Consider the following 14,135-nt stretch of genomic DNA (forward strand, 5'->3'; position numbering starts at 1 on the left):
ATAGTCACAATGTCGGCTTTTTATATTTTTGTGGATTTTTGACACATTTAGAAAAGAAAACTTGAAGTCAGTCAATGCGGTGAAAGAGTTTTAATAATGGCAGTTATTCTTGGAATTTCACTTCTGTATAAAAGAGAATTCTCATAAACACCCACACCTGAGTTCTTATTTCCCTTTATTCCCTTATTTTTCCTTCTTTTTTTAAACGTAGTTCTAAATAGCAGTGATGGCTTTGAGCAGCCATGTGTGCCTGGGGTCGGTTCTAGCAGGCTGACGCTGGCTCGCTCAGCCTCTTGGTTCTGCTGGGGCGCGTTCTGCTCCTGAGCTTGGGGCTGGTTTATCACTGGTTGTCAGCAGCCATCTTCACCTCTGGGCTGGACACTTTGGTGGATCTTCAAGACAACACTAATTAGCAGCATGCATGTGACCTAGTGGAAAGGGCACAGGTTTTGGAGTCAGACTGTAGTCCAAGATCCAGATCTACTGCCTGTAATCCCAACTATGTAGCATTGAGTGAGTCTCTGAATCCTCCTGAGTGAGTCTTCTTAGTTCCGGGGACCATTCTCCTTACCTCAGCGGTTTATGCAGATTATGGAAAACCCGTGGAAAGGAGATAGTCTGGTGCGTGTAGTCCCGTGGCAGTTATCCCTGTTATTGTTCTTGTCAGTCCTGCTGACTCCACGAGTGTCCTTAAGTTTTGGACCCAGGGTCACTTTGAAATACCAGAGATGCTTCGAACTGATGGAATGGTACTATATTTGTTCATCTGTTAAATATTATTTTTTATAGTATCTTTGTGTCCTAAGCATCCTTTCTCTTAGAGAGCTTATATTCTAATAGGGAGTCACCCCCCCAAAAAAAAAGCCTACATATTGAAAAACAGCCACAAAGGCCAGCCAAGTGGCTCAGTTGGTTAAGAGCTCGCTCAAGAGTATGAGCTCCGAGCAACAGCAGTTCAATTCCCAGCCCGAGCTGAGCTGCCACTGAGCTGCCAACAGGTGGCAGGATGGCTCAGCTAAAACAAACAAACAAACAAACAAAACAGCCACAAAATAAATTGCTAGTCATAGTAAGTACAGTGAAGGACATGCACAAGGAGAGAGGGAAAGCTCTCTGGGAGTGGAAGGAGCTCACTATGGAAAGAGGATGGGAGACCAGGCAGCGCAGGCGGAAGGAACAGGCCCTGGGGCAGGACGGCTGCTGGCGTGTCTGAGTGAACTAGAGGAGGCCCGTCATGGCTGGCGCACAGTGAGCCAAGGCCAACTACGAGGGGACCAGAGCTGCCTTTGACTGGCAGCCTCCGTAACGCTCTGCATCTTTCCCTCCTTATCCAAACCGCAGAGCCGAAGGCCAGACATCCTACACTTCGTTTCACTCTGCTATGCACCCTTTCGTCACCCAGGTGATGTGCCTGGGTGCACAGGCCGTGATACCGTCTTCTCTGTCGGTTAGTGTGTGCCATCTCCTTCAGACCCATGGGTAAGGCTGCTCGTCATGTGGACGCTGACAGGGCTGTTTTCCAGATCAGTTTCGTATTCTCTGGTGGGTTCTTTTGGTCTCAGTTATAAGGATGGATAAGAGCAAGTTACAGCTGTGGGCAGGTCAGTAAACTATAATGCATCTACCTTTTTCAGCATTGAAGCAGGAGGTACACAGACTGCCTGGGGGCTGCTGCCGCTTGTGGTCCGCTCTGTGTCCAGATTGCCACGTTGTGCAGGACTGGTAGCTCCGGCCTCCTCTCCCATCTCCTCCCGTGAAGAAGGCGGGCTTAGCTGAGAAGTTAGTGTCCGATGATTAGCGTGTGGAGAGAGGACTTCAGGGAGGCCAGCTTATTAAAAGTATGCCGTGCTATTGAACACTAAAATAAAATTCAAGACCGGGAATGAGCCGTATCAGAGGAGGAAGGCTGCATGCAGATATTCAGGTCATGGGTCTGACGCTGTTATTAAAATTGAGCTATATATTTGTTTTTTAGTTTTCTTTGGGCCTAAGGGGAAAAGAGAACTTAACCGAGATTATGCTTAAGACGAAATCTGCCAATCCTAACAAATGGGAGAACTAATTATTACCATTACCAAAATGGAAGGGATTCTTCCCTGATATCAGCCTTCTTTCTTTCCATGTTGTGACCCTTCAGGCCCCTTTTCCACCCAGTAGTCACAGGCTCCCGACACTGGCATGAGACGTAAGCAAGAAGATGCATTTTGGCTCAGGCTTTGAATCGTGCAAATCTGGGTTCAGGCCCTGACTCTGTGACTTCCTTCTCGTGTGTTCTTGGTAGATAAGTTGATAGACCCCTCTATGCGTAAGTTTCGTCCTCTGCAAATGGAGTATTCTTATTCACTCTGCAGAGCTGCAATGAGATGTAAGAGATTTATACAAAATACCTGACATGCAGCAGGTGCTCCAAAAGAAAAAAAAAAAAAGAAAGCTGCTATTGTTAGTTACGGAAACAGGCCCAATTTATAGGTCTGCCCTATGACTAGCACTGGCCTAACATCACACACCTGATGTTTGAACAATTACCATATTCTCCCATGTATAAGACGCACCCTTTTTTGAAAAATTCGGGCTCTAAAAATTGGGCGCATCTTATACAGTGGTTGTAGATTTCAAATGCCATAGATGGAACTGAGGATGAGGCAATCTATGAAGACAGTGATTCATCATCAGACACAGATGAGGACAAGCTAATGGTTGGGAGTTTTGATAGTGATGAGGAGTTGTATGAATTTTATGATGAATAAANCTAATGGTTGGGAGTTTTGATAGTGATGAGGAGTTGTATGAATTTTATGATGAATAAAACTTGAGTTCAATAACTTTATGTAATACATTTTTTTTTCAAATTTTGGGCCCCCAAATTAAGGTACGTGTTATACATGGGAGCGTCTTATACATGGGGAAATATGGTACTTTTTCAAGTCCGTATGGATGCTAAAGATAAGATAACCTGTTTTGGGCAAACAGAATGATGACATAGTGCTGCGCATACACTAAATAAATGATTCCTGTTACTATTTCTGTGCTCTGGTGTCTCTTAAAATGTGTTTTTCATAGAGGTCATGATATGAGACTGAATAAACCAGTCAGAATTGACATTTTATGAGAAATTAAAAGATTTAAGTGGTCAGAAGACGAAGGAGACAAAGCCCATTCCCATGGCTTACGTGTCAGCACTCTGTTCATACACAGGATTCCCCAGAGGCACTCACTGAGCGTTCATGAGACAAGACATAGACTGAGATACTTATTATTGACCCTCTCATCAACTGTCCATTTGATTTACTGAGATACTTGACCCAAATGTTGGCAAAACTGCCATGATTATTTGGACCACAGTTTCTTTGCATAATCACATATTCAGCCGTCAGGCAGCGTTGCAGACAAGCCTGCCACATCGGGTTCATGCTGAGGTCTTCGTGGGGTGAATGCTTGGCACTGTTTCTCTCAGAGCAGTGGACACACGAGGGGAGAACCGGCTCTTTCCACTGGAATCGGGTGGAGCCCTGTTCACTCACGATGGTGGTTATCGTCAAGCTTTCAGGGTTAGTCTTTGGGGGAAATGCCTGGACGTTACTGCATCTGACCTTGCATCTGACCTTGCGAGCCTCATCCCCCGTCTTTGATCTCTCTCCAGCCTTTCCAAGCCACCCTCTCCCGTTCCCTCTCCCCTTGCCTCTCCCATTCCCTCTCCCTCGCCTCTCCCCTCGTCTTCCTCTCCCCTCCCCTCCTAAGTATTCCTTTTAGTCAGCTAATCTAATTGTATTATCAGTCAATCTCAGACTGGGTAAAGAAATACGTATTTAAATAAATTTGTTTTCCTTTCAGTACATGCTGTTCTTGAATTACATTTCTGGGTGATTGACAACTTGAAGCCATTCCACAGCACATTAATCATGGACTTAGCACTCATAGTTTATTCCTTGTGCATTGAGTGCAACTACGCTAGCTTTTTCCTGTCATTAATCTCTGAAAGTTAAATATGCACGTGTGTGTGTGTGTGTGTGTGTTTGTGTGTGTAAAATACATACATATGCTGCTTTATAGCTAAATCTTGGTTCAAGAAAAAGCACTCGTAGTTTCTAAGGGTAATCGTTAATTTGATTAGTGAAAAGTCCATAGTGGTTTCATCACATTTCTTGCTAACTCAGTTGAATGTGGGCTCTTCAGAATTGTTTTTGAAGCAGAGACTTCATTTCTTGTTCCAAAAGAAAGATAACAGCTCCTTTCAATGCAAACTATTAAAATGGGTTATTGATTACTGGCATCTATAAAGGATCTTAGCACATTGTAATTTACTGACGAAGGAGGTTTTGGTATTTATCATTGTCAGTAAAGGTATTCTGGTATCTCTCTTGACAAGATAATTAGGTAAAATTGCACATCAGGCAAACTGCATTGCAGGCGCCGAAGGATAAGTGGGTGTGCGAGGGAGAAAGTAAAGTTGATTGAGACTGCATTCAGAGTCAACTCAAACAGACGAAGTTCAACTTATGATTTAGTCACTGTCTGCCCATTTGGTAGACGAGTCTTTCTTGAATACCGAGTGTCTCTTTCTCTTGAGTACTCTGATAGGAATGAGGTATGACAGGAGAATGTTTTCAGGTTATTGCTCTGGGAGAGACAGCTAATGTCTGTGCAACGGAGAGAGTGCTGGGTTTGAAATGGCTGTTATTGTGACTTTCATCAGTCAATAGCTGTTTTGCGATAAGGTGAACAGAGTCACACTGAGTCCAGACAGACCTGGACGCTTGGTCTTAGGCAAGTCACTTAACCTCTGTGACCGGTGGTTTCTCATCTGTTAGTTGGTAATTACCTGGATTGAACTGGCCTACCATAGTGACCAGCATAGAGTTACAAGTTTGTGTCCCTCCTCCACTGGGCATGGTGCTCTCCCTGCAAAGCATTGTCTCTAGGCGTCACCTCGATGGGGTTATACAGTTCCTGTGCACTTCTTCTCTATACTGTTTTCAGACTTCATTTTGCAATTTATGAAAGAGAATCAAATTCTGTGAGTCACTTTCATCTGCTGCTATGTACGGTATCTTGCATAGATGACATTGCATATTTTGAATGGTGATAGTATCAAGCATATAGCCATCCATTATACTCACTGTTGCTTGTACAGACCCTGTGCTTTCTTGTCTTGACACTTTTGTTCATGTTATATTTTGCTTCATTCCTTTCTACAATGCCAAGCTCAAGTACTTCTTTTCTTAAGCTTTGTGTTATCATTGATACCGATCGCTTCTGAAGCTATAGCTTTAGCAATCCTACTTTTGATTGGAATATACTGGTGTGTCCTATGTCATTATTTTGCATTGTTGTTTAATTCTAAGAATTTATAACTCAACTAGATTTTTCAAACCGCTGGATGAGAGCTCGATATTGTCAATCTTTATACCTTCTGCAGCGCTGAGCACAGGGCCATGTCCTTAGAGGACATGTGAGTTTCTGTTCATGCACTGCCTATTTGGCGTTCAGAAGACCCATGTTGAGTGTTTCCTTTGCACCACACGCTGTGCTTGGTACTGAGAAACTCAAGGTAAAGAAGATGTCCTATCACCATTGTCATCAAGTGGGACATAGTTTAGTGAGGGAGACAGACAAGGGAGTACGTCGTGAGAGCCTGTTCTGAGTACTGGAACAGAAGGAGACGCAGAGGACACCGTCAGACATTTTTATAGACCAGGGACAGTTTTATAGATTGGGATATTTTTGGAAATTTTAAAATTGTGTCTTAATAGAAAAATAGCATCTCTCTTGAAGTGAAAGTTAAAAGAGAGTTTTCAAATTACTGGATATTTTGGCTTTGTAGATTGCTGCTGTTGTCCCAAGTAGCACCACTCTCTCTTAGAGATCTTAACATCTAATTTGTATTAGCTTTATCTACATAAATCCAAAGCATGTCTTGGCACTTTTTAGAAGTGGGAATTCCAATGAACAGGCTATCATATTTCAGAGAAGTTGCTTCGAAACTATGTGAAATCTAACTCTGATACTGCCGGAGTTCTCACTCCCCTCAGCTCCTTTCGTTGCTACTGCTACGAGCCCTGGAAACTGGGCATTTCTATGAGTCCTGCAGGCTGCCTGAAGACGGCTCAATTTAGAATGCTCGAAACCTGTCCCGCGTGGAGCATTGCGCTTCCACTGGTCCGGAGGCTGTGTGTTCTGTCCCGGGAGAAGCACAGACATTAAGTCCTCTTCTTCACCTCCAGCGTACAAACTCATCAACCAAACAGAACTCCTTAAAATAGTTTTTTTAACAGTTTAACCTTAAATAATGTGTTTTAAAAAAATTATTATAAAGACATTTAAGTCAAGAGAAAATATTAAGATATGTGTTTTCACTCATTACTACATACAGTTCAAGCCAGAGTGCCAGTATCTGTGCTTTCTGATTGTAATGTGTTTTGAATACTGTATCATATTGGGTCTATCCACTATCAGTTCAAGGCCCATGGGTGTAAAATGTATGCCTGAACATTGGGGATTGTTTCTCCCCCTCCCAGATTCCTAAACTCCTGAAATAATTAAGTTGTTTACATTTCTAGAATGAAGCCCCAATTTGAAATTGTATCTCGTGACATCAATAAATAATGCACAGTGGAAGCTGACAGGTCTGGTTCATTTCTTGGCTGTTAAGCATTGGGCAGCTCTCTCAGCTGCTAGAAAGTGAAGGAACGCCTACTTCACAGGGTTGCTGGGGACCCGCAGGAGACAACGTGAAAATTGTATAGTATAATAGTAGGCCTTGAACGTGTCTGTTTCCCTTTCACATCAGCTACCGTGTGCTGGTGGCTTACTGTCTTTTTTAGGCAGGAAGAAGGGACTTGTAAGAAGTAGCCTTTCCTCCTGGATTTAAAAACAAACAAAAAAAGCATCTCGTTTAATAAAGGAACCAGATTTTAACACAGGTTCTTTGTCTCTTAATTTCAGTTTGTCCACAGTAGAAATTGAAAATCGAGCCCAAGCCCTTCATCTCTTTGAGACTTTGAAGACTGACCCTGAAGCCTTTCACAAGCACATGCTCAAGTATATTTACCCCACGATCGGTGGCTTTGATCATGAAAGGCTGCTGTACTATTTCACTCTCCTGGAAAGCTGCGGCTGTGAGGATCTGGGGAGATACGCCATTAAACCGGAAACCCACATTCGGCTGCTGAAGAAATTTAAGGTGGTCGCATCAGGTAAGGTGATCATTCCTCTGCTTAAACCCATTCTTGAAATTAAATCTAGGGATTAATTTTCTGTCCACAGTCATGTTTGTGCGCTGTGGCTGGCATAGATCTGAAACCACAGGATTTTGACGCTAATCAACTTGAGTTACTGTCTTTCCAACCCCTTCACTTACCATTGAGGGAATTAAATACCAGAGAAACTGAGAAACCTATTGAAAGTCACACAGCGATTTATAATAGACCTGGTACTAAAGTCTGAAGTTTTGGACCCCAGAGGTTTTTTTCCCTACTCCCACTGGTTATATGTTCTCTGTGTAAATGGCAAGGCTGAGATACTTTGCAACAGGCCATTTGGCAGAATTACACATCAGTGGAGCCTGTATGTTTAAAAACACGTGTGAAGCCCATTAAAATAAGATCCCTTGGTTTTTTGATAAATTATGGAATCTTTAGGATGGTGTCTATGTATTATACTCATAACTAAGAAATTAAACACATTAATACCTCTCAGTCTGTATGATACTTTATAATTTACAAGGCACTTTCGAATCTGTATTTAATATTCGTAATCATTATGAGGATTTACTTCAGTGTACCAGAGGTTTCCTGAGTAACCAGATTAGACTGGGCGAGGCGCAGAGGACGGGGAGTACGGTTCAGTTCTGCCTTTAGGTAGCTGAGGAGATGCCAGGTGAATAGCAAATGGATGTAATGCCGTTTGGTGAGTGCACTGATGGAGGCAGACATGGTACCACGAAGAGGCTGAGGGGTGAGGAGATACTGCCGCCCCCAGTGTACCGGGGGGCAGGCCGGGGCTCCCAGGGCTTGGGCGAGCGGCCTAGGGTTGCACAGTTGATTCAGTTGTAGGCCAGGACTAGAACTCGGATCTTCTGATCTAATGGACAACTAAACTATCTGCCATAACTAAATTGGTAGATAAATCTAGTCATTCAGCCACACAGAGGGCTGTGTATGTGTTTGAAGTTTCTGTACATTCACGTTGGAATGACCTATTTTTTTTCTTTTCTTCCCTTAGGTCTTAATTACAAAAAACTGACAGATGAGAACATGAATCCTCTTGAAGCCTTGGAGCCAGTCCTTTCCAGTCAGAATGTCTTATCTATTTCCAAACTCGTTCCCAAGATCCCTGACAAGGGCGGGCGGATGCTGTCGCCCAGCTCTCTGTACACCGTCTGGCTGCAGAAGCTGTTTTGGACGGGAGACCCCCACCTGGTGAAGCAGGTCCCGGAGTCCTCGGCCGAGTGGCTGCATGCCTATGAGGTCTGCACCAAGTACTTTGACCGCCTCCACCCGGGCGACCTCATCATCCTGCTGGATGCAATCACATTTTCTCCAAAAGCCGTGACCAAGGTAACCCGAAGGGTAGCTTAAAGTAGGTGGAATGTTTTAGAAGAAGTGAAAGTTGCTCTTACGTTCTGTGGCTTTTGTTTTATTTCCTTTCTTGAAATGGGGAATGCTTACACGTGTGGCGTTTTAGTTTTTTGCTGAGCATGAGGTGTTTTAGTTGGGGTATCATTTTCCTCTGTCACAGATGAGCAAGCAGTCTAAATCAGTCGTGACTGTTCCTATTTACACGTACGCTTCGTCCATGTTACGGTTCTCATAACACGTCATTTTGTAGTAAACGCGCCACCCAGCTCTTTGCAGTTGACAAGAGGAAAGAACCTCCCGCTACCTGCGTTCATAGCCAGGCTGTGGGCTTAGCTCTGGTCAAACTGAGCTCTTAGGAAGTTTCCCGTGAATGTGACATAGTATATGACTTGGTGATAGAACTCTCCATGGGAGTCGGTGTTGCATTCTGCAGGGTCTGCTCAGTGCTCGGGTCTGAACCCTTTACCTGGACTCCAGTTCCCGCCCTGGGCCCTTCCACAGTGTATGGTTTCACTCAGAATAGGTAGCGTGGGTCCTTCTCCCCGCTTCTCGCGCTCTCACCTGGACGTCACTGCCAAGTGTAGACTTCTCTCTGGCGGACACGGCGTTCTGCTCCTGAACATCTCCCAGCCTCTGGCCTCAGGTGCTGAACCCTGCGGCCTTTGGAACTTCCTTCTTAGCTTCTCTTCCCGGCTTTGCTGCTTGCCTTCTCTTCCCCCCAAGTGGGCAAGTCTGCCTAGTACCCTATCCTAAGAACTTTTATTATAGCTAATACCATCCTGACAATTGAGTGTAAAGGCTGTGAATTCAAGTCATTCATTTGGAAGTTGGCACAGACTGCGTGGCATGCTTGTTTTAACTAACCTGCTGTAGTAAGAGTTGTGGGTAACCCAGGGCTTCATTTCCGTATTGTAGATGAGGTGATTTAGTTAATAACTTGGTTTTCGATTTTATAACCACTGCTAAAAAGGAGATAATGACTTTTGTTGTTTTTAAGAAGAAAATACGGATGGTTTTAAAGGGAGGTAGCATGATACATTTGAAAAGAGCACAAGTTTGGAGCCATAGAAACCTGGCTTTGACTTTGAACCGGCCCCTTCTCAGCTCTGCAGTGTAGCCTCAGAGATCCCTGTTGGACGTCCGCCTCCTGGAGGCAGAGGCTATGGCTGAGTAATCTGTGAAATGCATATTGTTACCCTGATTTTAATAGGTCAGAAACTGAAGTTCAACAAAATTAATTTTGTAACGGAGGAGCCACAGTTTGAACTCAGGAAGCTGGTTCCAGGGCCTTTGCTCTTAACCACTGAACTGCACTGTACCTAAGAAGTCACAGAACAAGCAGCTAGAGTCTGGGGGCGCTGGAGCCATTCCAGGAACCGGGGTCAAGCAGGAGGACCAGAGAGCCCCAAGCACCTCCAGTCCGAGCGGAGCGGCCTGTCGTGGGTGTGAGTGCAGAGCAGAGCTGAGTCTAAATGCGGAAGGCCAGGCAGGCTTCAGCCTCTAAGACCAAGACCGAGAAGAGGTCCAAAGTCCAAGTCAGCATCAGCAATGCAGGAAGCCTGCAATAGAGGGAAGGGCCGGGCCAAATGGGGAGTTGAAATCCCAGGAAATGGCTGCAGAGCTGGGCCTGTGAACTGGCCCAAGGAGCTAGACCAGCTGACAGACCATCCAGGAAGACAGAGGGGCCTTCACTCTAAGGCCATGTCCCTCCCCTCAGGCTGACAGCGGCTTTACATGTTTCATATGAGGGCAGGAACAGTCTAGCACAACTGGCCAAGGCCACGTGCTAATTGTGAACGTGTGTCTGGAGGTGGACAGATAGTTCTAGACTTTCCAAGAGCAATTATTACTCATGATTAAACTGAAGACCCGGATGGCAGAGTCCACTTAGAGTTACTTACAATGTTTTAAGTCATTGTAACAGTTGTTACTTACAATGTTTTAAGTCAGATGACGTTAGATTACAGCACATTCTCATGACCTTCTTAATCTCACACAGTTAAGATGTCCAACCACCTGAAATGCATGTGACACAGTTGTGCACATATGTGCATTTCTTCTGAGGAAAAGATGCACTGCTGACCCGTAAGGATTGAGTGTTAATTCTGGCATTGCCTTCTCTTCGTTCAGGCGGTACAGTCCTCAGCTAAATGTTCTTTGGCTGTAAACTGTCTCAAGAGGTGGTTTTCTGCTCCATCAGGTTAAGCTATAGAAAAGGGAGACAGATACATATGTAAAATTAATTTTACATCTTTGGTCTAACTTTGTATTTTTCCTCATTTTATTAATTGGCAAGCTTTTCATTTTTCATTCAGAGGAAAAGTATGAAGTTTAGATACAATGCGTGCTTGAAATCACGCAATTCTGCCAGAGAGAGGGAGAGAGAAGAGAGAGAGAGGAGAGAGAGAGGGAGAGGGAGAGGGAGAGGAGGGAGAGGGAGAGGGAGAGGGAGAGGGAGAAAGAGAGGGAGAAAGAGAGGGAGAGGGAGAGAGGGAGAGAGAGCGCGCGCAAGAGTGTGCGAATAAAATTGAAATTGCAGAACAATCTGCACATGTCAGATAACACATTTGGAAGCGGAAATGCAGTTGGACTTGGCCAAATTTGCAAAATCCCAGATGTTCCCACAGCTTGTACATGATGCTAAAATGTAAAATGAGTGTGTGCCCCTCATGCGGAGGGCGCAGTTTTCAAATGTACACCCACATTGTATTTGGAACCAAACCCTGGGAAAGAACTGGTAATCTAATTCAAGAATGCATAGCAAGAACAGTCAGCAACTGTTCAGATAGTGAGATTCAGAGAGAGATCCCCGAGGCTTGAATGTAGTGCCGTCCGTGATAGAATAAACCAGGGAACGCTCTTTGCCCTCATGATAATAGTTGTTCAGATGCCATTTGCATTAGCGAATTCATAGAAATTCTGGGCAAAATATTCACAAAACGGTATTATGTCATGTAGTCAGAGACTGAATTTGCATGATATTCAAGGCGATGAATATGCAGAAGGGAAAAAAATGCAAATAGTGAAAGTGCATTGGCTCCGATTCTGAATCGTTTCCTTTGGTGGAGTCAGGTTAGAGTTGCTTTCCTATTGCTTTTCCAATTCAGTAATGAGAAACATCTTTGTAGAAGGGACAGGGAACAAGTTAGTGGGTTAGAAAGCCAGGAAAGTGGTCCGAGAAGTTGAAGTGCAGCTCAGCACACTGTTTGCGGGGTTCAGACGTGATGTGGTAGGTGGGGGGGATCTTATGTGTCATCCCAGCCTTTGCGTTTTGTATTATACTTCCCACTTGCTTTCAGTTACTGGTGTAGCTACATCACAAATAAGGACGTGGAAGGTACCCCTCTCGCTTATGAAATGTTACCCAGAAGTTTGCGGGATCTTTAAAAACCCCGGGTAACCACAGAATTAGAAGAGGCCTTCTAGTATCCAGCCCAGTGCTGCTCATCCGAGAATTAGACAGACTTTCACTGCCCTCACCCCACCTCACATGCACCCTCTGTTTCAGCTCCCAGGGTTTCTGATGGGAGCACCCTGCCTCCTGTGGATTAGAGCAGAAGAATATTTGAGACCCTCTTATCTAGTTTGACCTCTGACCTTTAAACATTGTTTCTATTGATACTTAAGCTACTATCCCCCCCCCCCACACACACACACACAGACACGTACATGACATCATTCTTTGGGTTCCTTATTGCTCCCACTTTTTGGCTGTGCCTCCTGGAGCTATGAAAATAGCATGAGGGAATCTCTTCTTATAACCTGACTGTTCAAATTCTTGAAATAAGCTGCTGTTTTCTTCCTTACTCTATTATCCAGACTATTTGACATAAAAATCTGGAAGAATAAATTTATCTTAAAAAGCATGATATGACCTAAAAATAAAAATTATTTCATAAGTTTAAGTCTTGGTCAAAAGGCCGCATTCTAGCTGTAACCGGGCTCTTCACAGTGCTAATATTGTATTTTAACCACGGATGGCAGCACGTTTTTCACCATAATGAGCAATCAGTGTCTGGAGCCTGTGTAAACATGCCTAGATAATGTGTATTACCTAATCGTGTGACTTACTGATGCATCAGTCAAATGCATGTTATATAGATTCAGGTCGAGTCATACTTTAGGCATTAGCTATGTGCCATATGCATTAGTCGCCATGGTGACATTAAGATGTAAAAACATTCTTGTAAGAAACTTAAAATGAAGTTTTTTTCTTTACAACAAATTATTATAAATGAAAATTGCATTCCTCATGAAATTAAAAATTCTTGGAGGGAAGGGATGCCTTTTATCTCTAATTCTCTAGCTCCTAGCCCTGCATAAGCACATACTTCATAAGTGGTCGTTTAAATAATTAATTATAATCATAGAATGGTAATTCTTAAACCTTTTGATCGCAAGCTGCCTTAACATTCTTAAAAACTACTGACAACCCTAAAGAACTTTTGTTTAAGGTTATAGCCATTGATATCAAATTAGAAATTAAAACCAAGAAATTTTAGAAATATTTACTTAATTCATTTAAAACTACCAACGATAGACCTATTCTAGGTTGACATGAATAGCTTATCTTAATGGAAAATAACTATACTTTCAAAAAAAATTAATGAGAGGGTGACATTTTAGATTCACATTTCTGGCTTAATAGGACACAGCTGGGTTCTTGTATTTGTTTCTGCTTTCAGTCTCTGTTGCTTTCACTGAAGTCAGTGAAGGAAACCCAGACTTCCAAAGATATGAAGTTGGAAAGGACGGAGTCCATCAGTAGCCTGTAATTTGGGGTATTCTTTGATACTACACTGAAGCTCAACAAGTGATAGATATCCAAAGACTGGTTGTAATGTGGACTCTGAAATCATATCATTGAAGTTTTTGTACTCTCGTACTTTAAATCATTGGTCTAGATTACACTTTAAATGGCTGTTGTCCCCACGTATGGTTTGGAATAGAATGCACCAGGCATTTGGACAATAGTGGTCCTCTGAGTTAGGGACCATACACATGTTGATTCATTGCATTGTACAATATCAACAAAGTCACATGCATTAATATGGACACCCATCTCAGCAGATGAGTCTTTAATATCGGGAAGCTGTCAGGCTCCCAGCGGTGGATATGAGTTTACTGAAATTCTAATTTTTCACTTGAAAGGTCAAATTTTATCATTGGCAATAAATATAATGAGCTGTTTTCCTTGAAGTGGCAGGCTCACTTTGTTCTCTTTGGAGGAAATGTCTGCCAAATCCCCAAGTCTGAATAACCAGTTTGTCTATTAGTTGTTCATTCAAGTGGCATTGGTGACGCATACAAAAAGTGGTTGCTTCAGCCCTTAATTCAGATGCTTACACAGATGCCTTTTCCTTATTAAACTTCTGTATATGGTGAAGTGCTTCATGTGTATATAACTGAGTTCATCACACAGAATATCACAAACTTGTGCACTCAGTGGTTGAGATTTGATAAAATTAATAATTTTTACTTTTCCCGAGAATATTCGTAAGTGAAAACGCCAGAGAAGAGCACAATGACTCATAGTAGTTTGATGCCACTCCCTTGATT

The 14,135-nt window shown here is 43.2% G+C and overlaps 1 protein-coding gene across 1 annotated transcript in view; it reads left to right on the forward strand.

The window, feature by feature from the left end:
- Nucleotides 1-14,135, forward strand: part of NBAS (NBAS subunit of NRZ tethering complex) — a 302,133-nt gene that overhangs the window by 212,467 nt on the left and 75,531 nt on the right. The window contains exons 43-44 of the mRNA XM_019656632.1: nucleotides 6,943-7,193; nucleotides 8,221-8,555. Coding sequence (XP_019512177.1) covers nucleotides 6,943-7,193; nucleotides 8,221-8,555 — 586 coding nt within the window. The remainder of the gene's footprint in view (nucleotides 1-6,942; nucleotides 7,194-8,220; nucleotides 8,556-14,135) is intronic.

The sequence above is a fragment of the Hipposideros armiger genome, unplaced genomic scaffold (genome assembly GCF_001890085.2).
Source record: "Hipposideros armiger isolate ML-2016 unplaced genomic scaffold, ASM189008v1 scaffold_0, whole genome shotgun sequence".
In the NCBI taxonomy this organism is placed as follows: Eukaryota; Metazoa; Chordata; class Mammalia; order Chiroptera; family Hipposideridae; genus Hipposideros; species Hipposideros armiger.